The 21,896-nt window shown below is 44.0% G+C and overlaps 2 protein-coding genes across 2 annotated transcripts; both read right to left on the reverse strand.

Annotated features, from left to right (window-relative positions):
* Positions 1–514: 514 nt before the first annotated feature.
* On the reverse strand, positions 515–8,214 carry zdhhc1 (zinc finger DHHC-type containing 1). Its single transcript, XM_056607077.1, has 10 exons — positions 7,443–8,214; positions 6,463–6,638; positions 5,510–5,611; positions 5,072–5,196; positions 3,895–4,050; positions 3,399–3,511; positions 2,566–2,648; positions 1,876–1,948; positions 1,211–1,271; positions 515–924 (listed from the first exon to the last, which is right to left on the reverse strand). Exons 1-10 carry the CDS (start codon positions 7,656–7,658, stop codon positions 515–517), a joined length of 1,515 nt encoding a protein of 504 aa, XP_056463052.1. The 5' UTR covers positions 7,659–8,214.
* Positions 8,215–8,458: 244 nt separating this feature from the next.
* Positions 8,459–14,884, reverse strand: hsd11b2 (hydroxysteroid (11-beta) dehydrogenase 2). Its single transcript, XM_056608305.1, has 5 exons — positions 14,546–14,884; positions 11,397–11,609; positions 10,452–10,637; positions 10,028–10,165; positions 8,459–9,598 (listed from the first exon to the last, which is right to left on the reverse strand). The coding sequence occupies exons 1-5, from the start codon at positions 14,820–14,822 to the stop codon at positions 9,195–9,197; spliced, it is 1,218 nt and encodes a 405-aa protein (XP_056464280.1). The 5' UTR covers positions 14,823–14,884; the 3' UTR covers positions 8,459–9,194.
* Positions 14,885–21,896: the final 7,012 nt, after the last annotated feature.

Raw genomic sequence — 21,896 nt, forward strand, 5'->3', positions numbered from 1 at the left:
AAAGTCTACGGTGAACATCTATCCGATACAGTCTATGGTGAACATCTGTCCACGAAGGGCTGCTCCACTCAAAGTTCATCACAAGGTTGTTAGAAGGTTCGTCAGCATGTTTCTGGGCTTCCATTTGCAAAATCGACAGGATACTTCTTCAGGAACTATTGGCAAACCGTAGAAAAACGTGAAAAAAACGTATATTGTGATCCATTGTGCTTGTCTATAGTGATGAGAGAGAGAAGGGCGATAGAGGGAGAGAGAAAAGAGATAAAACCATCCAAGTTGTAGGTCTGAATAATCTGTGTGCTGGTTCAGTCACCAATTGACTAGGGTCAGGGTTAATGTTAGGGTGAAGGTCAGGGGTCAGTGTTTGGGTAAAGGTCATGGGGTTAGGGTAAAGGTCAGGGTAAGGGTGAAGGCCAGGGGTTAGGGTGAAGGTCAGGGTTAGGGTGAAGGTCAGGGTTAGGCTGAAGGTCAGGGATCAGTATGAGGGTAAAGGTCACGGGGTTAGGGTCAGGGGTCACGCCAGAGAGCTCCGTCCAGAGTTCTGGATCAGCCACCCTTTGGGTTCTCCCAGCTCCCCGCTGGCCTGGCTCACAAACACAGTGGGGGGCTCAGAGGGGAACGTCTCCCGCCGGGGGTCCCGGCTCCTCCTCTTCCTCTTGGTGAAGCGGGGCAAGGGGGGGCCGTAAGAGGTGCATGCTGGGAGGGCCCGGGTCCCGGAGGAAGAGCAGGAGCCCAGGCGCGCCAGCGGCACCGGGATCTCCTCCAGAGACTCGGCCGAGTCAGAGTGGTACTCTGCGGGCGGCCCCGCGGCCTGCAGCGGGGCCCGAGGGCCCGGCCCGGGCCCCAGGCTGGGGGCCCGCGAGGCCGGAGCGGGCCTCAGAGGGAAGGCTGCGTGGGGTAGCTCCGGCCCCCCGCAGAGCTCCGCTGTGAAACCATCCAGGAGCCGTATTATATATAGACATACATGACAATATTCTATTTTATTATTATAGATTAACATTATTATTATATATTAGTATTATGCAATATTATATATATCTATTACTTGTATTATTATATATTATACATTAACACTGTTATAATGAATTAACGTTATTATATTTAGACTATATTTTCAAATTATAATCAAGAAAATTGGTATAATATAATATATATAAACTTTTAGGACTCTTAGGATTTTACTTTATTATAAATGTTTGTGTGCTACTACCAGGTGGTGTGTGTGTTTCTGAAGGCACTCGGTGAACCTTCCTCTTCTTTTTCTTCTTTCTCTGTCAAGGCACAAACCATCACAGCTTTATTAATTCAGCCCTAAACCCCAGCCCTTAACCCTAACAACAACAGCTAATTAATTCAGCCCTTAACCCTCGAGCTTAACCCTAACACCCCTAGCTTTATTTATTCAGCCCTTAACAGTAGTCTCACAAATCTGATAGCAGGCCAGCACAAATCTGGTTGAAAAGGGCGCTTTACTGTCTTCACTCGATATTTGCTTTGACAATATCATGCTGCTGGAGGTAGCAATCAACTGCAGCGATTATTGGCTAAAAGCAAACGCAAACTCAGACAGCTCATTTTCCAGAGGGGAGACTTTCTAAAAACATTCTGTCCGGAAACCAAAGTATCTGCAAAGTTTTAAAATCAACACCATGTAGACTAACAAATGTAGGAATACACAACACACCCTTCTGTTAGCTTTCTCCTCTGTCTTTAACCTGCTGGAATAACCCTGTCTTCAACCAACTAAAATAAACCTGTCTAAAACCATCTCGAATAAACCCGTCTTTAACCTGCTTGAATGAACCTGTCTTTAACCTGCTGTAATAAACAGAGAGAGAGAGAGAGAGAGAGAGAGAGAGAGAGAATGAGAATCACCTGTGTGTGTGAAGTGGTTTTGTCTTCTTCACCTCCACTGGAAATCCTTTTCATCTCACCATTCATATGGAACCTGACACACACACACACACACACGCACGCGCATGCACGCGCACACACACACACACACACACACACACACACACACACACACACACACACACACACACACACACACACACACACACACACACACACACACACACACACACACACACACACACACACACACACACACACACACTTTAGAACACTAGGTACACGAAGTCAAACTCTACCTTTAAACCTAGCAGTGGCCATTCTTTACCTCGAGGTTACACAAACTGCAATTTACTGCATTTAATTTCAGATGTCTTTTCAAAATCTTTGTTATTGATTAGTTGGACGGGCCGTAGCAAGTGAATTCTATCATTATTATGGAGAATATCAGACATGTTTGTATCAACATTTACTTGAGAGAGTGAACAAATGTACTGGCTAAGCAATTCTTTAAATAAGCAACCCGCATGGCATTTTACCAAATGGTCAAATCGATGCTATTCATTTTAGTTCTGAAACAGCTTTACTTTGGAGTGATACTTTCACATGTGAAATACCCGTCAGTATATTGTGGACATCGGCACGATATATACGACACAGGGGCTCGACCAATCATCATGATGTACCAGCACGCGGTACGGTGAGGCTTACTGTAAACTATCGGGAGGAGCCAGGGTTCTGGGGTGGTCCACCTCAGGGTTGGTGTATCCCAGGGTCCCAGAGTAGCTCAGTTCCTGAAACACAAGTTCAACCACATGAGGAAGTAGCTCCACTGGGTGCGTCAGTCTGAGGTTTGAGAAAGCTGAGCTAGAATGAATAAGTGCTAGGTAGTACTAGGTAGGTACGTTAGAATGAGGTAGTACTGGTGTCTATATGAGGTAGTTCTAGTGCCAAATACACAACTCCACAAGCCACAACACAACAGAAGTGAGCATCAATGGATGTTGACTACAAAATGGGAAAATTAGTATTGCCGGCTAAAGATATATATTCTAAAGATATATATATTTTTATATCTTTAGACTTATATATTATATACTCATTGAGTATAGTAGTAATGTGCATAGCCTAGCTTTGCCTTAACATGTGTAAGTGGAAAGTTCTACCCTGTTTGAGAAGTTTCATAACAGATTACAATATAGGCCTGTTGTCCCTTTATAGATTAATCCCGCATTCTGCAACAGCATTCTGCAGATTGTGTGGAAATAACATCAAACGATGCCAAGAAGCCTGGCACATAGGAAGGTAACGTTTTAAAAGATTATGTATTTTTGAATGAGGTGCAGGCTAACCACACTCTATTCTGTATGATATTACAATAACAACGTGGACAAATGCAATAGTCATTTCTTGTCAACATCCGTGGCTTTTGCATTTGTGTCGTGGCGTTTGCAGTTGTGTTTTAGGTTTTATGTTCAGTACCGGTATGAGGTAGAACTAGGTAGAACTAGGTAGAACTAGGTAGAACTAGGTAGTACTAGTACCTGTATGATGTTGGCTGAAGCCTTCCTCGTTGGAGTTTTAGCGCTGGCTCCTCTTGTTCCCTGTCGGTGGCGCTGTTTCACTATGTACTCATAAGTACTTAACCTGTTCCACACTACACACACACACACACACACACACACACACAGTCACACACACACACACACAGTCACACACACACACACACACACACACACACACACACACACACACACACACACACACACACACACACACACACACACACACACATTAACAATTCTCGAGTGGAAACAGGCTAGCCTGGTCACAAACATTATTCATTGAGTACAAGTCATTATAATAATAATGGAAATGGCCTCTGTGTACATTCCCATTCTGACAATTGGCTCCTTAAATAGTACAGGCTGCTGTAGTCTTGGAAAAGTTGGTCACACGCACGCACGCACGCACGCACGCACGCACGCACGCACGCACGCACGCACGCACACTATCAGACAGACAGACAGGGGTACTCACTGAGGTACATGTGGAAGCCCAGCAGGTGGCTGAGGAGGGTGCAGGACAGCAGGCCCAGGCCGATGGTGACGGCCGCCAGGACGGGGATCACCGCCCCGGCCGAGTCAACGGGAGCCAGGGGCAGGAAGACGAACCACAGCCCCGTGTCGTTGGTCACTAGAGAGAGAGGGAGAGGGAGAGGGAGAGGGACGGGGAGAGAGAGAGAGAGGGACGGGGGGGGAGAGAGAGAGGGACGGGGGGGGAGGGAGAGAGAGAGAGAGACGGGGGGGGAGGGAGAGAGAGAGAGAGAGAGAGAGAGAGAGAGAGAGAGAGAGAGAGAGAGAGAGAGAGAGAGAGAGAGTGAGAGAGAGAGAGAGAGAGAGAGAGAGAGAGAGAGAGAGAGAGAGAGAGAGAGAGAGAGAGAGAGAGAGAGAGAGAGATTTAGTAACTAGAAATTAGCATCAATGAGATGGTATATTTATTTTTAATGACCCGTATCGTATTGGGTCCACTGTGCAAGGATCGAATAAATGATTTAATCATTGGTGTATACAAATGAATTAAAAAGGGGTTAGTTTAAAACACACTCAGCAATCATGTCTCAAAGCACTCTGGCTTTTTTTTATATAGTTTCAACATCGTAGCAAAGCCTGCAGGCGGATTCCACAAAAAGGACAATAGGCCTCAATTGTAATCTGTTACACAAACATATAAAACGTATAACTCTGTTTTACTGAAAAAACATAGTCGCCCGTTTCATTGACGTGTGTTTTTTTGCATTTGGGTTGTGGCTTTTGCATTTTTTGATTTGGTTGATGGAATGTTCACTTTTGAATTTGCAGCACGATTTGGATACACCGTTAATTCGGCAGGTCTCGGCCGAATGAACGAACTATGCATAGGAAAACAATTGGCCTAGTCACGCTTTGAATTCATGTTGATAGACTAATTATAAATGTTGCCATTTTTTGCTGAGCTCTGCATTCTTTGCTGAAGTTGTGCTTAATGATTTGTGGATAATAATTAATTATATTTATGTTATAAAGCAGGCACTTCAGTGATGTTTTTTCCATGTGCTGTTGGAAGCCAAGCTTCATTGTTATAATAATACATGGAAAAAAATCGAAATGCAAATGAAAATAGCCTAGGCATTTATTTTGTTGATGTATCTTGAAACCGTGCCAGAACCTCGACCCACCTTGGAAGTGTGTGTCTGTTCGCAGCTGGGATGGATCCAGTAAAAACTGAATGAAGACATAGGTGGCGCTCACCAGGACCAGACAGATCCCGAGCAGGGCTGAGATGACACTGTTGAGGAAGAGCCTGGACAGAGAGTTGGAATTATTTGAGGGCTCAAATTTCAACAGTTCAAAATGGTCCGAAATGCAATTGATACACTGCATAATATTTACATTCCAACACATTTCACCACACACGATTAAGAAACGATATTAGAAAACAAATCACATGCACTCAAGAATGCCTGCAAGTAGGTTTTGGTTAGTATGGTTAGGGAGAATTCGACTCTGGACAGAGGGAGGCTCTGGTTAGGCTGGTTAGCTAGAACAGTATTTACTACGGTGGTTTGAAGTCATTACAGACATAATCGTAGTTATTACAGTAGTCTGCTACTCACTTGTAATTCCTTCTCCCCACACAGTTGTTGAGCCACCTGCAGTGATGGTCGAAGCTCGCAACACATTTGTTACACGAGCTGCAGTGCTTCGACTTGGGGCCGCTGCAACACAGAACGATGGTTACAACATCAGAAATGGATGGCACGTGGATTGTAAATGGACTGCATTTATAAAGCACTATTCTTGTAACCAGAGGCCAACCAAAGCGCTTTACAATATTGCGGTTTCCAGCCGACCCGCTCGTCCTCCTGAGCAACATGCCGCCCTTAGAAATGACCACCACAGAACCACTGTGTTCTGATAACAGAGCCACTGCAGTAGCATAACAGCCACGAGTATTACCAGAAACACATCAAGTGCTACAAGAAGAATCACATCGAGTTAGTATTTAGGATTGGGTAATTATTATGATGAGCCAAAGGCTGTAAATCCACGATAGGGTTGAGTTAAGATCACAATCGATACTTTAGTATGGGGGTGTTTTTCTTGACAAGATGATGTTATACATATTGAACATTTATGGCTCTTATGACAAGCTCACACTTCAGGAATATAAAATCTTTACAAAATCCGGTCCAAGAGAGCAGCTCTGATTTAACGACAGTCCAAAGTCTTTTAAAAAATCCCAGGGCGGTTAACTAATCAAATTAATCTGGGGCATTGCATCACAAGATTTCTACAGGACAAACAATCAAGACTTTGAACCTTGCGTACATTTGTCAAGGCTAAGCTATATAGTGCGGCTAGTATAGCGCGAGTCAGATTTAGACAAATATGGCTGGACATTAATTTATAGTAATAAATGACATCTTGTCCATCTTACTTGAGAGTTAATAGGCTATAGTTTCATAAACTGGGTTTGTTTACTCTTTAAAGTGAATATCCTTTCCTTGCATTGTAACACATTTTCAAATTAGAGCAAATGAGATTGTGAGGGCCATTCTCTACTCACACGTCCACCTGACAGAGGTAGCAGTGGCAGTTCTCGATCACGTGGGCGTGTCTGGACCGGTCAAAGACAGGCACAGGACCGCTGGTGGTCTTCCTCCTCACGTTCTGATCCGCTGGATCCAGCGAGACCGCCATCACGTGAACACACAGGTGGCCGACCAACATGATGCCTGTACACTGGAAGGCAGCTTAGGATGAAACAGAACCAAAGCAGCCCTACCTCCATCCTCCTTCACTCACAGCACACCGGAAGGCAACTCAGGATTGATCCCTCCACCCTACCTCCCTCTTCATCTCTCAACCCTCCTGCCATCTCCTCCTTCCGCCTCCTCCCTCCATCAACTCCCTACATCACCTCCCTCCATCACCTCCCTCCATCTCCTCCCTCCACCTCTTCCTTCAACAGTGTGTCCTAGCTCTTTACCTTTAGCATTACAAAGTGTCCTAGCTCCTGAAAGGATACAATGTGTCCTTGCTCCTTAACTTTACCACAACAATGTGTCCTAGCCCCTAGCTCCTAAAAGGATACAATCAGTCCTGGGTCCTTACCTTTACATTACAATGTGTCCTAGCTCCTAAAAGGATACAATGGGTCCTAGGTCCTTACCTTTAAGAATACAATGTGTCCTAGCTCCTAAAAGTACACAATGCGTTCTTGGTCCTTACCTTTACAATACAATGTGTCCTAGCTCCTAAAAGGACACAATGTGTCCTATAGGTCCTTATATTTAAGAATAAAATGTGTCCTAGCTCCTCAAAGGATTCAATGTATCCTAGCTCCTTACCCTTAAGGATACCATGGTGTCCCATCATCTATCTCCTTGAAGGAAATGATGTGTCCTAGCTTGTTGGCTCCTTACCTTAAGAATACAATGTGTGCTAGCTCCTTTAAGGATACAAGGTGTCCTTGCGCCTTACCTTAGAGCATACAATGTATCCTAGCTCCTAATGTGTCCTAGCTCCTAGCTCCTTGAAGGATACGATGTAGCCAGCCGGCAGCCAGTGTGGAGGTAGCAGAGGGATGAAAATTCCCAGGCTGGTGATGGCAAAAAAGAGGTAGAGCAGCCAGGCCAGCAGCTGGAGAGGGTGGGGTGGCCAGCTCCACCCATTGGTCCGGGAACACAGAGGCACTTGGTCACCTCCACCTGCTTCGCTTACTGGGGAGGTTCGGTTGGGGTTCCTACTGCACACATCCATCTCCTTCCCTTTAGCCAAACCAAGACCTCTTCCACCCACCACCGCATGGCCCTTCGTCACCACCCTATTGTATCATGCCTATACGATATATGCCCCTATCCATCAGCCTATATATATGTATGCATATATTGGTAGATATATCTCTATGGTTCTATATACATCGATTTCTATATCAATATCAATATATATAGGGATATATCTTTAGATCCATAAATAGCGAAGCTGTATCCTCGCCGCCGTCATGATCGCAACGTCACCGTAATAATAATAGATAAACTCAGAATAACCTGATCCGTTGCCGCTAGCTGGAGGAATCAGAATGTCCCTCTGATCGATGCTATTCTGACCAGCCCGTTCTAATCGATACGCGTGAGATAAATATTTTGAAGGTGTAAATATAGCTAAATTAGTAACCTTAGTTATTAGCGTTAGCTAGTATGGTTATTTTGTGATGATAGTTAGCTAGCGCCAACAAGAATGCTAACAGGCTAGCGTCTCTAGCGTCTGTGTACTGTTTCCGTGGCAACGAACCGGGCTGGGGCTGGTTGCTGATTGGCTAAACGATTTATGTTGCGTTCAGGCTCTATGGGAGTTAGGGAAACTACCAAGTTCGACTTGAAACTGGCAATGATTACGATTTTCTCGGAAGATCTGATATACCGTATTCTATGTTGCCATGAAATGTCTATATGTGTTTTTTTCAAGTGTTTCTGAGGGTTTTTAAGTGTTTTCTAAGTCTAATTTTCCTCTAAAATAATTTAAATTAGCACTTTATTTTTGGATAGCACACACAGCGCCACTATTGTACAAACAAAAGTCACTTTAATCAAATAATGTAGGGACATGAACAAGGGAATATTTGGGAACATCACATTTAGTCAAATCATATATATTTAAAAATTCACAGTTTAAGTGAGGGAGAAATCTCACGGCTTTACAACAGCTGAGGTTTAAATAGTCTAGTTTGATTGATTACCCCCCCAAAAACCAACCCAACCTACCCGGACACCGGACTACAGAAGTATATACAATCGTCGCAAAACAGGGTTCTAAATTCAGATTTTGTGATTTAATAATTGCAGTCGCCATTAACCACTTGCAAATATGAATACGACGATGAACAACAAAAATAACAAGGAGAATAATAAGAAAAAACAATAATACATATAATAATAGTAATAGTAATAATAATAATAGCGTAGGCCTGCAAAGTGCTTAATGTGTGAATAAGTAAAAAAAAGAATCATCTATGTTATCAAATAAATGGGCGGAAATGTGAATATGATCTATATTTCAAGGCACATTATACCCACATCGACATATCTTTATTGTCAGATATATTTACACATGCCAGTGTTTTCATGCTGGGTGGGTTAGGGCTAACAATATTATAAGTCTGTCTGTACATGTCCCGGTGATTCAAGAGATGGTTGTAATAGGGACAGTATCACTACAGCAAAACAAACATTTCCATGATCCTTTCAGCAACCCATCAATTCCCTCCACTTTCTGGATGATGCCAAACTGGCAAACAGGCTACTGTTCTGATTTCTCCTCATTGTTGTTGTTGTTGTTGACACCGGCTTGTAGACCAAGCCCTGGGTGCCTCCTAAGAGCCTGAGGCATCAACTTCTTCTTAACAAACAGTTTCTGGAGGAATGTGTCACTGACGCTGTATGGAAGGTAGCTAGAGAGGAAGTACATGAAGCCCACTCCAGGCCCAGCGTAGTAGCGCACGCGGGGCTGAGGGGAGAGCAGAGCCTGGACGATGGCATTCACCACAGGGCTCAGGTCCTCCGCAGCATTCCTCGCATGTTCCTGGAACAGCTCTCTTGTCTCGGCCAAGTAGTCCTGCCCGTATTCCTCCAGCAGAGCGGGACCGAGGTTGAGGAGAAGGTGGTCCTGCTGCCTCCCCCAGTAGAGCTCGTTACCCGACTGACCTGCAAGACACAGCTGGGATTACTTCTGTACTAACCCTAGTTAGTCTTACTAGTTCGCACTTACTATCACGATTCACTTACTATCGCAATCTGTCAGTAACTATCACTACTCAAACTATCAAAAGCTATCAGTAACTATCATATTCACTGTCTAACAATAACTAGCTTTAAATTACTAGCTAACTGTCCCAAACTATCACTAGCTATAACTAACCATCACTGACTATCACCGCAACTATCCCCAGATATCACTATCAGTAACTTACTAGCTATACTAGCTAAACTATCTATCTAACTATCGCCTGTTAGCCAATTTCGCCTGTGTTAGCGTTGATGGTGTGATGGTTGGGTTAGTGAGTGTGATAGTTGGGTAGGTTAGTGTGATAGTTGGGTTAGTGAATGTGGACGTTGGGTTGCTGAGGGTTTTACCTGTCCTATATGAGGAAGGCAGGATGGTGGACACTTGGACCCCCCAGGGCTCCAGCTCATGGCGGAGGGTGTTAGTTAAGAGGTTGAGTGCTGCTTTAGACGCACCGTAAGCTGCTAGACAGGGGAAGGGCTGATCCCCTAAACCACAGAACCGTCAAGTTAGTTACACAAAAACCCATGAATAAGTTACACACCGAAGACCAATAGGCTAGTTACGAAAAAAAGTTTCTCGTTAATTACACCCCAAAACCTATGAATTAGGTACACCCCAAAAGCCCACAAATTAGTTGCTCCCCAAATCCCCATAGGTAAGACCCCAAATCCAAGTTTGGGCCTTAAACTTGGTAACCTGAATATTTAACAATTCGATCATATGATTGATAATAATGCACACATCTCAGCCCCTAGAACTGTCCGTCCATACCTGCAGGGCTAGATACGGTCACGATGCGGCCCCTGCTCCGGCGGAGGAGAGGGAGGAGGGTCTTAGTGACGCTCAGACTGCCGAAGAAGTTGACCTCCATGCAGCGGCGGTACGTTGACATCAGGGAAAGCTCTGCATCCCCAAAGTTCACACACACTCCTGCATTGTTTACTAAACCCCATAGACCTACACACACAGACACACGCACACACGCATGCAGACAGACACACAATCACACAGAAACACACACACAGCACAACATGACTGTGTTTAGTACATGGTACTATGTTGTTAGTTACTGTGGCACTAGGTACTGGGTAAAACAGTTATGAAACAGCTCTGCTGCATCACCTCCACTGACCACCAGAGGGCAGTCTCTCCTCTTCATTTTAAAGCCTTACATGCCATCACGTTTATATAGCTGAAGCTTTTTCCAAGACACTTCTTAAAAGTGCATTTAACAATAAACAAAATGCTGTTAGTGCTAGATTATAATACAATTATTGTTATCATTTTTATCTTTATTATTTTTACCTCATCATCATCTATTTTCTAACTGTTGGATTTCAGAGTACGTAAAAGGTGTTAAGGACACCCATCAGCTAAATACCATGCTCGGCTAGCAACCCTCTAACTCTAAAACTGAACCCGAATCCTCTGACCCTAAACCTCAAACCCTAATAACCTTGTAACCCTGTAACCCTCTGACCATTACCCTCTGTCCCTAACCCTGCAACCCTCTGACCCTAACCCTCTCACTCTTATTAACAAACCCAAACCCTTTCACCCTAACCCTCTCACCCTGAATCTCAACCCCTAATAACCTTGTAACCCTGTTACCCCACCTCTCTGACACTAACCCTCTATCCCTCTGACCCTAACGCTGTAACCATAACCCTTAAACCCTTACCCTTTCCACCCGACCCTAACCCTTTAACCCCTCACCTTTCAGGCCCAGCTCTGTCTTGATGGCCAGCAGCATCTGTTGGACCTGTTCAGGGCGAGTGATGTCCACCTGCAGCAGGCTCAGCCTGGAGGAACACGCACTTCTCAGCTCCATGGCCCCTTCCCCTGACAGGTCCATCACCGTAGCAAACACCTTGAACCCCAGCGCGTCCAGACGCTTGGCTGAAGCCTCCCCAAAGCCGCTGTCGCAGCCTAGAGGATACACACATCATCACACTCATTAATAACCTCATTAGCCGTAGTTATGGTAAGAAGAACAAAACGCTGCAGAGGTTAGTTTTAAGACTGGTTAAGCAACCAGGGTAAATATATCTTTGAGCACTGTAGGAAGACATATCTAGGAGTAATGTAGGAGGACATTATATTTAAGAGTAATGTAGCAGGACAGAATATCTTGGAATAGGGGGATAGTATATCTAGGAGTACTATGGGAGGACAGTATATCTAGGAGACCTGTATGAGAAAAGTAGATCTAGAAGTAGGAATACAATAGATCGGGGAGTAGGAAGAAATATTGTTTAGGAGAACTGCAGGACATTATATCTAGGAGGACTTATGGAGGAAAGTATATCTAGGAGCACTGTGTTAGGACACTATACCCAGAAGTACTGTGTTAGGACAGTATACCTAGAAGTACGTGGGTAGGACAGTATACCTAGAAGCTCTGAAGAGTACACTACAGTGAAGCAGGAAATAGTGAGCACTGGGGGATTGGGAGAGAGATGGACTTGGCACTGCGAAACTGTGAGACAAGTGAGGTTGGACTGGAAAAAGTCTTATGCAATAGTGAAGCCCTCCAACCGTGGCCTCCGAACAAGAAAACAAACATGGCCGAATGCAGTCAAAAAGTGCATGGAGGGTTCCCAGTTCAGCACATCTGCTAGTGGGCGGAGGTCCAAGGAAACTGTCAAGGTACTAACAAGCTGCTATGTTCAGGACCACTTAAGAGAATAGTAGTACTGACATGCTGTTCAGTTCCACAGTACATAGTACCATGTTACTAACACACTATATAACATAGTACCAGATTACTAACAGACTATAGAACATAGTACCATGATGTAATGTAACTACTTAGTACTGACATGCTGTTCAGTTCCACTGTACTAACAGACTATATACCATAGTAACATGTTACTAACAGACTATAGAACATAGTACCAGAGAGTACAGATTATAGAACATAGAACCGTGTTACTAACAGAATGCCCTAAGAGAAGCCCAGAGAATATTCTGAGTAACAGACCAGCACATGTTTGCATGGTAACAACATATTCAGAAGTTCTTATTGGACAAGGAGAAGCCGAGGTAATCTTTTGAATAATAGACCTGCACATGGTTGCATGCAAACAGCTTATTCTAAATGAACCTTACCCTAGACCTCACCTCTAGGCCTCAACCGAACCATTTAACCCTAACACCCTAACACGCACGCCGTCACCTTTATCCCTTAAACTTAACCCTCACCCTTATATCATGCAAACTAAGTAACATTAACCCAAACATCCCAAGCTTTTATGATGATATGAATTATAAGAATAATTGCAATAATAATAGCCATGACAATTATAATTATCATATACATATGACAATTATTATTCATGCAACAATTACTCAACAATTACTATAACAATTGTAATAAATTTAATATTTCACTTATAGATGAATTTTCTCATATTTACACAAATAGAGTATAGTTCAGACATACATTACCAGACCCTCGAACTGACCCTGAAACAGAACAACTGCTTTCTATGTCCTTCAATATAAAGTGATACTTTCACCATATAACCATATATTCATGTTGTTATTATTATTACTACTTTTATTATTAATAATGATAATGTTATTATTATTAGATATCCGATCCAAAGAAGAATGTGTCTAATAATAAAATTCACATCAAATATATTGAAAGCAGATTTAATTTTAAAGACACTCACAACATATTTGAGCTAGATATAAAGTTATGAATACACAGATACATTAAGGCCATATATAGAGACGTTTTGGACTCAAACACAGTGAGTTCTCAGAAGAGACCTTCTCACAACACATGGACCAATACAATCCTGTTCACTCAAACAAGGTGGAAGCCAAGATTACTGAACTTTGAACATGCTATACATAGCATGACAACACTAGTTTGAACACGAGCATGACAACCTTTTTGGACCAGGGACTAGTCTGTGTATCCTAACAGTGAATGTTTTGTTGGGGTCATGTGCTTTTCAATGAATCTCAAGTTGGGACTGTTAACCTACAACCACAATATCAATTACTGAACTTGCTCTAGCAAAGCATTCTAGCATTCTAACAGAGCACTCACAAACTCGCGCACACACACACACACACACACACACACACACACACACACACACACACACACACACACACACACACACACACACACACACACACACACACACACACACACACACACACACACACACACACACACACATAGTAAAAGAGCAAAGCATTCAGACACAGCATTAACCCAAGAGGTTGAGTTGGTGGGCTAGGTTTAAGTTAGGGTAAGAGGGTTAGGGTTAGGGTTGGTCTAAACTAGGTAGGGGTCAGGGTTAGGGCTAGAGGTAGAGGTTAGGGCATGAGGTAGGGGTCAGGGTTGGTCTGGGGGTAGGGGTCAGGTTTGGTCTAGACTAGGTAGGGGTCAGGGTTGGTCTGGGGGTAGGGGTCAGGTTTGGTCTAGACTAGGTAGGGGTCAGGGTTGGTCTGGGGGTAGGGGTCAGGGTTGGTCTGGAGGTAGGGGTCAGGGTAGGGGTCAGGGTTGGTCTGGAGGTAGGGGTCAGGATAGGGGTCAGGGTAGGGGTCAGGGTAGGGGTCAGGGTTGGTCCAGAGGTAGGGGTCAGGGTTGGTCTGGAGGTAGGGGTCAGGGTAGGGGTCAGGGTTGGTCTGGAGGTAGGGTTCAGGGTAGGGGTCAGGGTTGGTCTGGGGGTAGGGGTCAGGGTTGGTCTGGGAGTAGGGGTCAGGGTTGGTCTGGAGGTAGGGGTCAGGGTAGGGGTCAGGATTGGTCCAGAGGTAGGGGTCAGGGTTGGTCTGGGGGCCTAGGCTAGGGCTAGGGGTTAGGCCTAGCGGTAGGGCTTGTTGTCTGGGGTTAGACTGACCTGTGATGCAGACGGCCCTGCCCTCGGGGGCCAGGAGGGCGACCCCTGAGACCCGGGCTGAGCGGAGCCACCAGGCCAGCCCCAGGGCCAGAGAGAAGATCAGCAGGGCTGCCGTCCAGAAGGCCCCCAGCCACTCCATCAGCACAGAGGCCCAGAGCCTGGCCACCAGGGCAGGCCAGCTGCTGAGGTGCAGGGGCAGAACCCTCTGCAAAGCCCCCATCAGCATCAGGGCCAGCACTCCTACGTAGATCCACAGTGACAGCCCGCGCTCCTCCATCTTCCTCTAGATCAGTCCAGGTGGCGGTCGGGGAAGTGCCGGTTTCTCACCACTGCAACATTGTTGAGACAGAAAGCAAGGGGGAGCTGCTGTCTATGTTTATATAGAGCCCGGGGGGGCAGGGCTAAGGCCTCTGTCTCCAGCCAATGGAAACGATTACACCCCCCAGGACCCGCCCACATCACTACTACTAATACTTGCAAAGCACTTTCAACACAAAGACATGCACACGCAGACGCACAACACACACACACACACACACACACACACACACACACACACACACACACACACACACACACACACACACACACACACACACACACACGCACATCACTTCACACACACAATGACCTCACACACCCACACACACACACACCCAGACACGTGCACACACACGTACACTCACAAACACACTCGCACAACCACTGCAACCAACAGATTCTCACACACACAAACACTAAGGCACACACACACAAATCTGTATGAATTTTTTCCCATCATTTTTAAGGAACTTAGGAAATATCGAATGTTCATGTGAAATACATTTTGCACCACAATTTTGCACCACTACTTCCTTTAAAAGGACAAGATCATGACCCGTGAATTAGCCTTCGACAACTTAATGACGAACACGTACACATTGTCTATGGTTCTTTTGGTATTAAGTTTATATCCCTAATGGTATATTGTCTATTTTCTACAGATTGATTTGGGGGTTATTTAAAACAGGAATACTGCCAACCTATACTTTTTACCGAGCTTTACAGGAATACATCCACTTTTGGTCCTGGCTTCATAGATTACAATAACCAGTTTGTGATTTATCTTTTAATAGTTATACCCCTGCCCATTTGACAATACAACTAATAAAATACAGTACAAAATTAACCCTAAGTGGAGAACCCATCCTCAAACAGTGTGTGTGTGTGTGTGTGTGTGTGTGTGTGTGTGTGTGTGTGTGTGTGTGTGTGTGTGTGTGTGTGTGTGTGTGTGTGTGTGTGTGTGTGTGCGTGTGCGTGTGTGTGTGTGCGTGTGTCTGTGTGTGTGTGTGTGTGTGTGTGTGTGTGTGTGTGTGTGTGTGTGTGTGTGTGTGTGTGTGTGTGTGTGTGTGTGTGTGATACGTCATTCTCATCGTCTCTGTTTTAAAGAAATTAGATGGTGTTCTCATGGGACAGGGTCCCCATCTATAGTCACCGCCACTACCAGCATCTAGACTCCATCAACGGGGAATCTAATCTCCTGGCAGACTTCATGTATCCACCTTCCATGAGTTAAGATTTGATGGTGTCTAATCTCCAAATGTATTGTTATTAAAAAAATTATCTTGTTCATTTCGATAGATTGTAACCTCTCTCATGAGGTTACAATATGTTGTAAACCAGGTATGCTACTAAGGATCCGGGAAGGAACAAACAAAAGAAACATATCCAGGAAAACAGTCTTTATTCCCTTGGAGGTAAGACACAGAGTGCCTGAATCCCCCTTACAATGCCTTTTTTAACTCAAATCCGGACAGAGTTACATAATGTCTTTGTCTGTCATGAGTATATATCGTTAGTTACTCATTAAGATCCTCACCAACAGTCTCCCTGTGGGGGAGACAACAGACAGGAGTATATATAGTTAGTTACTCATTAAGCTCATCACCAACAGTCTTACTGTGTGGGAGACAACAGACAGGAGTATATACAGAATAGTAAGTTACTCATTAAGCGCCTCACCCACACTCTCACTGTGGGGGGGGGAGGGGGCAACAGACCGGAGTATATAAATACAGTTACTCATTAACAGTAGTGGCAGAAGTACACATATTCTTTACCCAAGTAGAATTACAGATACTTGTATAAAAGTACTGATTCAACTTCTTTATTAAGTAAAAGTGACTTCAAAGTTAAACCATTCAAACTTCAAATAAAATAAACAATAAACTGATATAAAGGAACATTAACTTCGCTCCAATGTGCAATACATATTCAATGTCAGCAACAGAATTCAAAACATTATGATCAAAACCAGAACCCACTTCTGGTCTGATTAAGCCTTAAACTCTTTTTTGTTAGAAATTCCCTCATCTCTTCAGGACTCCCAAAATCCGTTTAGGTTTGCACAAGACTCAACACATTTGCCAAGAATCGTTCTTAGAGCTGACAACTTCACTGTGATTGATTTTATTTTGATTCATTTTAAAATATGGCTATGGATGGGGAATGTCTTGTCATTGCTCTGCCTCGTATGCAATGTTTGCTGTTTAACTTTCATCAAAACTCACTTGCTACGATATGGTCCTCCTGCCATGGCCGCCATTTTCGGCGGCGAAGTCTCCATGGAAATCTCCCTCTCGTCTCCGTCTTTTATGACATTTTCATTTTGTTACGTCTGCCATGCGTGATATGCATCAATAGCAGAAGTGGGAAGTAACTTGTGGTAAAGCAACATTTTCCAAACAAGCTTGTTTCTTTACTTTTAAATCCACCTGAGGGGTATTATTTTTTATTATTTTATTATATTTTGCATCATTGCACGCCTTCCCAATATCAAGACAGATTTCAACCTAAATGGGCCTGACAGGGGCAAAATATAGAAAAGACAATCACTTTACGTATCCATCGGTCAGTGTTGGCAAATACTTTGATACTGATACTTTCGATACTGAACTTACAGTACAGCTTTCAGGTATCGATGCATTACTTGAGTATTTATTCTTTATTACAACTTTGTACTTTTATTCCCCACATCCTAACTTTTATTTGAATGCATTTGAGGGGAATGATCTATATATATTTATATTTTTCATCGATTTCTCCCCCGCTTCAAGACCGATCTCAACATAAATGGATGGCATCAATCGGTGCATATCACGCATGACAGATGTAACAAGAAGGAAATTATGTAGAAGACGGGGACGGGAGGGAGACTTCCCCGCAGAGAAATGGCGTCTATCTGAGAATCAATAGCGAGTGAGGATGGATGAAACTGAACCATCAAGACAAGACATTCCCCATCCATGACCTTATGCAAGAGGACTGTTTAAAGTTGTCGTTATCGCGTGATAGTTCCGCAGAGATGATGCAATTTCTAACAAAGGAAAGGAAAAAATTGTCTGTTATGTGTGATAAGTAAAACAAAGGAAAACTGTAAAACTGTACTTAAGTACAGTCACAAAGTATTTGTAGACCTACTTGTTTACTTCCAACCTCTGCTCATGAAGCTCACAACACACAGCTGCCTCGGTCCCTGCAACTGAGCTGCCCAGTCTCAACTGTATCCCACGCCAGGCTACACCCCTTCAAACCTCAAGTAATATATCAATATATGCATTATATATTATTAGTATCAGTTTTACCTGGCAGTACTGCCTTCTTTTTTGTAATATTCTTATAGTTTCCTTCTCTTTGTAAACAATAATCATTATAATTCCTTCTCCATGTAAACAATAATCATTATAATCCCTTCCCTATGTAAACAATTATCAATAGCCTCTCTAAGAATGACTTCTGTTAAAACTATGAGAGAGAGAGAGAGAGAGAGAGAGAGAGAGAGAGAGAGGGAGAGAGAGAGAGAGAGAGAGAGAGAGAGAGAGAGAGAGAGACGTACAACTAAGAGAGAGAGAGAGAGAGAGAGAGACGTACAACTAAGAGAGAGAGAGAGAGGCTGCATGGTCTACAATGCTCGCAGAGTTGGGCTCCAGGCTATGCAACGCTGATCAGAGTTAAGTCCAGTAGCGTGCTTCTAAGAAACCCGGTGGTAATGTGATTATGTGTGTGGACACCAGTGTGCTAACCCCTTTCTCTTAATCCCTCACTGGGGGACACTCTGTTCCAAGCACACTAACCCAGTAAGGATTCCACCTGTCTCTCCGTGCACACGTACGTGCACGCTCCCACTGCTTCCTCCCAATACAACACATGGTCCCATCAGATTAACTTGCACACAACGGGCCAGACAGTGCACGACAGCATAGCGGGTTACATGACTGTAATAAATGACTGTAACCCATCTCTATGGTTAACCATTAGGACCACCAACAGTGTCTTAATGAACTGTATTAGTAGGACTGTGAGGAAAGGTGTCCATGGGTTAGGGTTGTCTAGGTGCATGGTGGTTATTTTAAAGTAACACAATGATTATTGTAAAGTTAGTGGATATTTTAAAGGTATACGTTGTTGTTAAAGGTACATAATGTTCATTAGAAAGGAACATGGTGGTTATTATTCAGTACATGGTGGTTATTTTTAAGGTCCGTCGTGAATCCAAACAGGAAGGACAATGGAGAGGACAGAGTCTGCCTGGGCCCAGAAATGGAAAGATTAGTTTTGGTTGCCACATTTTCCTTTAGATACAAGGAGCCAAACTCTGCTTTGCAACTGCCCCAATGTTTCTACTTCCTATCCTCATCTCAGCTGTGACAAACAAGCTGCAAGATGAGGACATACTTCTTCCTTGCTACTAAAACATCTGCATGGTAATGATGAAGGAATGCAATGGGATGCAGACAATTATGCAGACTGTGATGTTTCTTGTGGCTTTTCTCTTGAACTAAGCTAGATGCTGTAGAGAAGAGTTGAAGCAGCTCTTGTGTGATTATGGTAAGGGGTTTGGTCCCCCCCCCCAAAAAAACCTCAACAAGCATCCCTATCCCCTCATTAAATTACAACCTATCTCAGCAAAATGAAAATGCCTGGCTAAACCCAAATTTCCTCTCATTCAAGACGTAAGAACTTTCCTTGTCTACTTGTAGAGAAGGAATTATTCTTTTTCTTTTCTATTTTTACCCATATCATTTATATGGAATGAAGTGTGCAATCGCGTCAATGCACTGCCAAGGCATCAGCCTGATTTTCCGTAACATCTTGGAAGAGAGCACGTTTCTCGCAGAACGTCAACATGTCAGGTGTTGACTGACACATCCGTCAAACTGCGGTATTAATGTCCGCAAGGGCCATGATTAGGCCTACATACCTTTTGGTTCACACCGGCTGGTGCAGTTCATGCAAGGCGACAATACATGGTAGTACTTCGGTGCACACGCAGCCATTTATTTACAGCTGTTGTTTGCAAAACACAATTGTTTGTTCCGCCTGGGCATTGCTTCTATAAAGTGTGCGTTTGAGTGTTGCCCTCGCTAAATACTTTCAATTATCCCTTCCAGCGTACTCCCTGTAGCCCTCCTGCAGTGCCGCTCCCCCACTTGGGGAAACACTGAGCTAAGGGGTGAGGGTACAAGCTTATTGTCTTGTCTGGTCAGGTTAACGTGTCCTCAAAGGGTTCCAGTGCAGCAGATGGTTGTTTGTGGAACCATGGTGACTGTATCCATACACAGTTAATGGACACCAGATTGCTTGCTTTCTACAGAGAGTGATAGGCAACAGAACAAACATTAACGGAATGGATCAACCAAACTCAGAAAACAAAAATCATTTATTATTTCTAAAAAAGCATATGGCATATAATGGAATGCTGAGAATAATTTCTGAATTCTGAGAAATAAGTCAGAGTTCTACCCTTAAAGGTCCCATGGCATGCTACTTTATGAATGCTTTTATATAGCTGTTATTGGGCCCCTAATACAGTATTTGAAGACGTTCAAGAAATTCAGCCTTGGTGCAGAATTACAGCCATTACGAGCCAGTCCCACAATTAGCTTTCCACAAACGTGCCGTTTTTTAGAGGCGGGTCTAGGTGCAGGGTGGAGGTGTGGCCCTGAGCAGCTTGAGGCCACAGTACCATGCGCTCGTGTTTACAATGGATGTATCGCAATGGCGAGGCGCACACAGCTTTTGGCTGTGTTCTGTAAATATTCTAGAACCCTCCGGGTGCTCCGGCGGGAGTACTGGAGCTCTATATCTAAATAACATCATATTATACTTAGATATCTATATCATATAATAAATATTATCACGGCCAAAAGCTGTGTGCGCCTCCAGACGATATTATGAGTCTGAAATGACTTTGTTGGGTTCTCCGACGTCTCTGGTTCAATCTGAAGTAGACTGAACTGCGACATGGAGGAGAAAGGGATTGTTGCCCGCCGGAGCCCCACTGGGGGGGGCAACGCCTAGGCACCACCGCCCCGCAGCGGTGATGTCTCGCGGCGGTGTTCTCGCAGCAGCGGGCAGCAGGGTCCCGACAGGGGACAATAGCGGGGAACAATCCCTTTATCCTCCATGTCGTGGTTCATGTACTTCAGGGAATCAAAGCCAAAGTTCCCAATTCCTTCTCCAACATGGCTGAGATAACCCCCACTACGAGCAATGTTGTGGGATTACCAGAGACGTCAGAGAACCCGACGTGTTATGCACCATAACACCAAAGGCAGAACAATTATCCAAATAACAAAGAAGTGTATAGCATTTGCGTTACAGTGTGTAATCATCACACACACACATGTTGCGCTCGCACGGTCGTAGCTCATTGGGCAAAGCAGAGAAAGGAACATGTCCCCGTATGACGACATACGGGGACAAATCGGCAGTCAGAGCTTTATTTTTTCAAAGGCAGAGCAGGATAGCTAGTGGTACTGGCTAACGCCATTTCTAGCTACTGGGGGACCATAGGCAGGCTAGGGGAACTCATATTAATGTTAGAACACCTCATAAAGTGAAGGCGGAAGTGTGCTTTTCAATGTAAACATTTTTTTTGTTGGAAGGAGGATGAGGATTAGGGCCACAACAGGATTAGGGCCACATTCGAAACACATTACACACATTAAAACCAACAACCTATCCTTACCCTACAGCTAACACTAACCTTTAAACCACCTACATCTCCAAAACTTTTCAAAAAAAATGTGCAATACGATTTAACTATTATTTTGTTTGTTTTACCTGTGGGTGAAATGTTGCGGTTTGGGTTTTACAGGTCTGTCTTTGCCCGCCATTTTCTTTTGCCGTAGGCCTATATGAAACCGGACATAGTTGCCAACTATAAGCCAATATAATATGGCGCCATCTGTGGGACTGTCCTGTTCATGTGATTACATTGATGCTAAAAAATAAAGTGTGCAAGGTAATAAAGTATTGCAGACGGAAAGAAAGCCGATACTCTCATGAATTCGATTTTGCCCCAACCTTT

This window comes from Gadus chalcogrammus, chromosome 14 (genome assembly GCF_026213295.1).
Source record: "Gadus chalcogrammus isolate NIFS_2021 chromosome 14, NIFS_Gcha_1.0, whole genome shotgun sequence".
In the NCBI taxonomy this organism is placed as follows: domain Eukaryota; kingdom Metazoa; phylum Chordata; class Actinopteri; order Gadiformes; family Gadidae; genus Gadus; species Gadus chalcogrammus.

Excerpts from the sequence above, each read along its gene's own strand:
- zdhhc1 (XM_056607077.1), bottom strand. The coding sequence starts at position 7,658 with ATGGATGTGTGCAGTAGGAACCCCAACCGAACCTCCCCAGTAAGCGAA. Across the intron at positions 1,949-2,565 it reads GCTCCTCCCGATAGTTTACA|GTTCCATATGAATGGTGAGA; the intron begins GTAAGCCTCACC and ends TGTGTGTGTCAG. Across the intron at positions 925-1,210 it reads AGAAACACACACACCACCTG|CGGAGCTCTGCGGGGGGCCG; the intron begins GTAGTAGCACAC and ends ATGGTTTCACAG.
- hsd11b2 (XM_056608305.1), bottom strand. The coding sequence starts at position 14,822 with ATGGAGGAGCGCGGGCTGTCACTGTGGATCTACGTAGGAGTGCTGGCC. Across the intron at positions 10,638-11,396 it reads GACAGAGCTGGGCCTGAAAG|GTCTATGGGGTTTAGTAAAC; the intron begins GTGAGGGGTTAA and ends CTGTGTGTGTAG. Across the intron at positions 9,599-10,027 it reads GCCTTCCTCATATAGGACAG|GTCAGTCGGGTAACGAGCTC; the intron begins GTAAAACCCTCA and ends TGTGTCTTGCAG.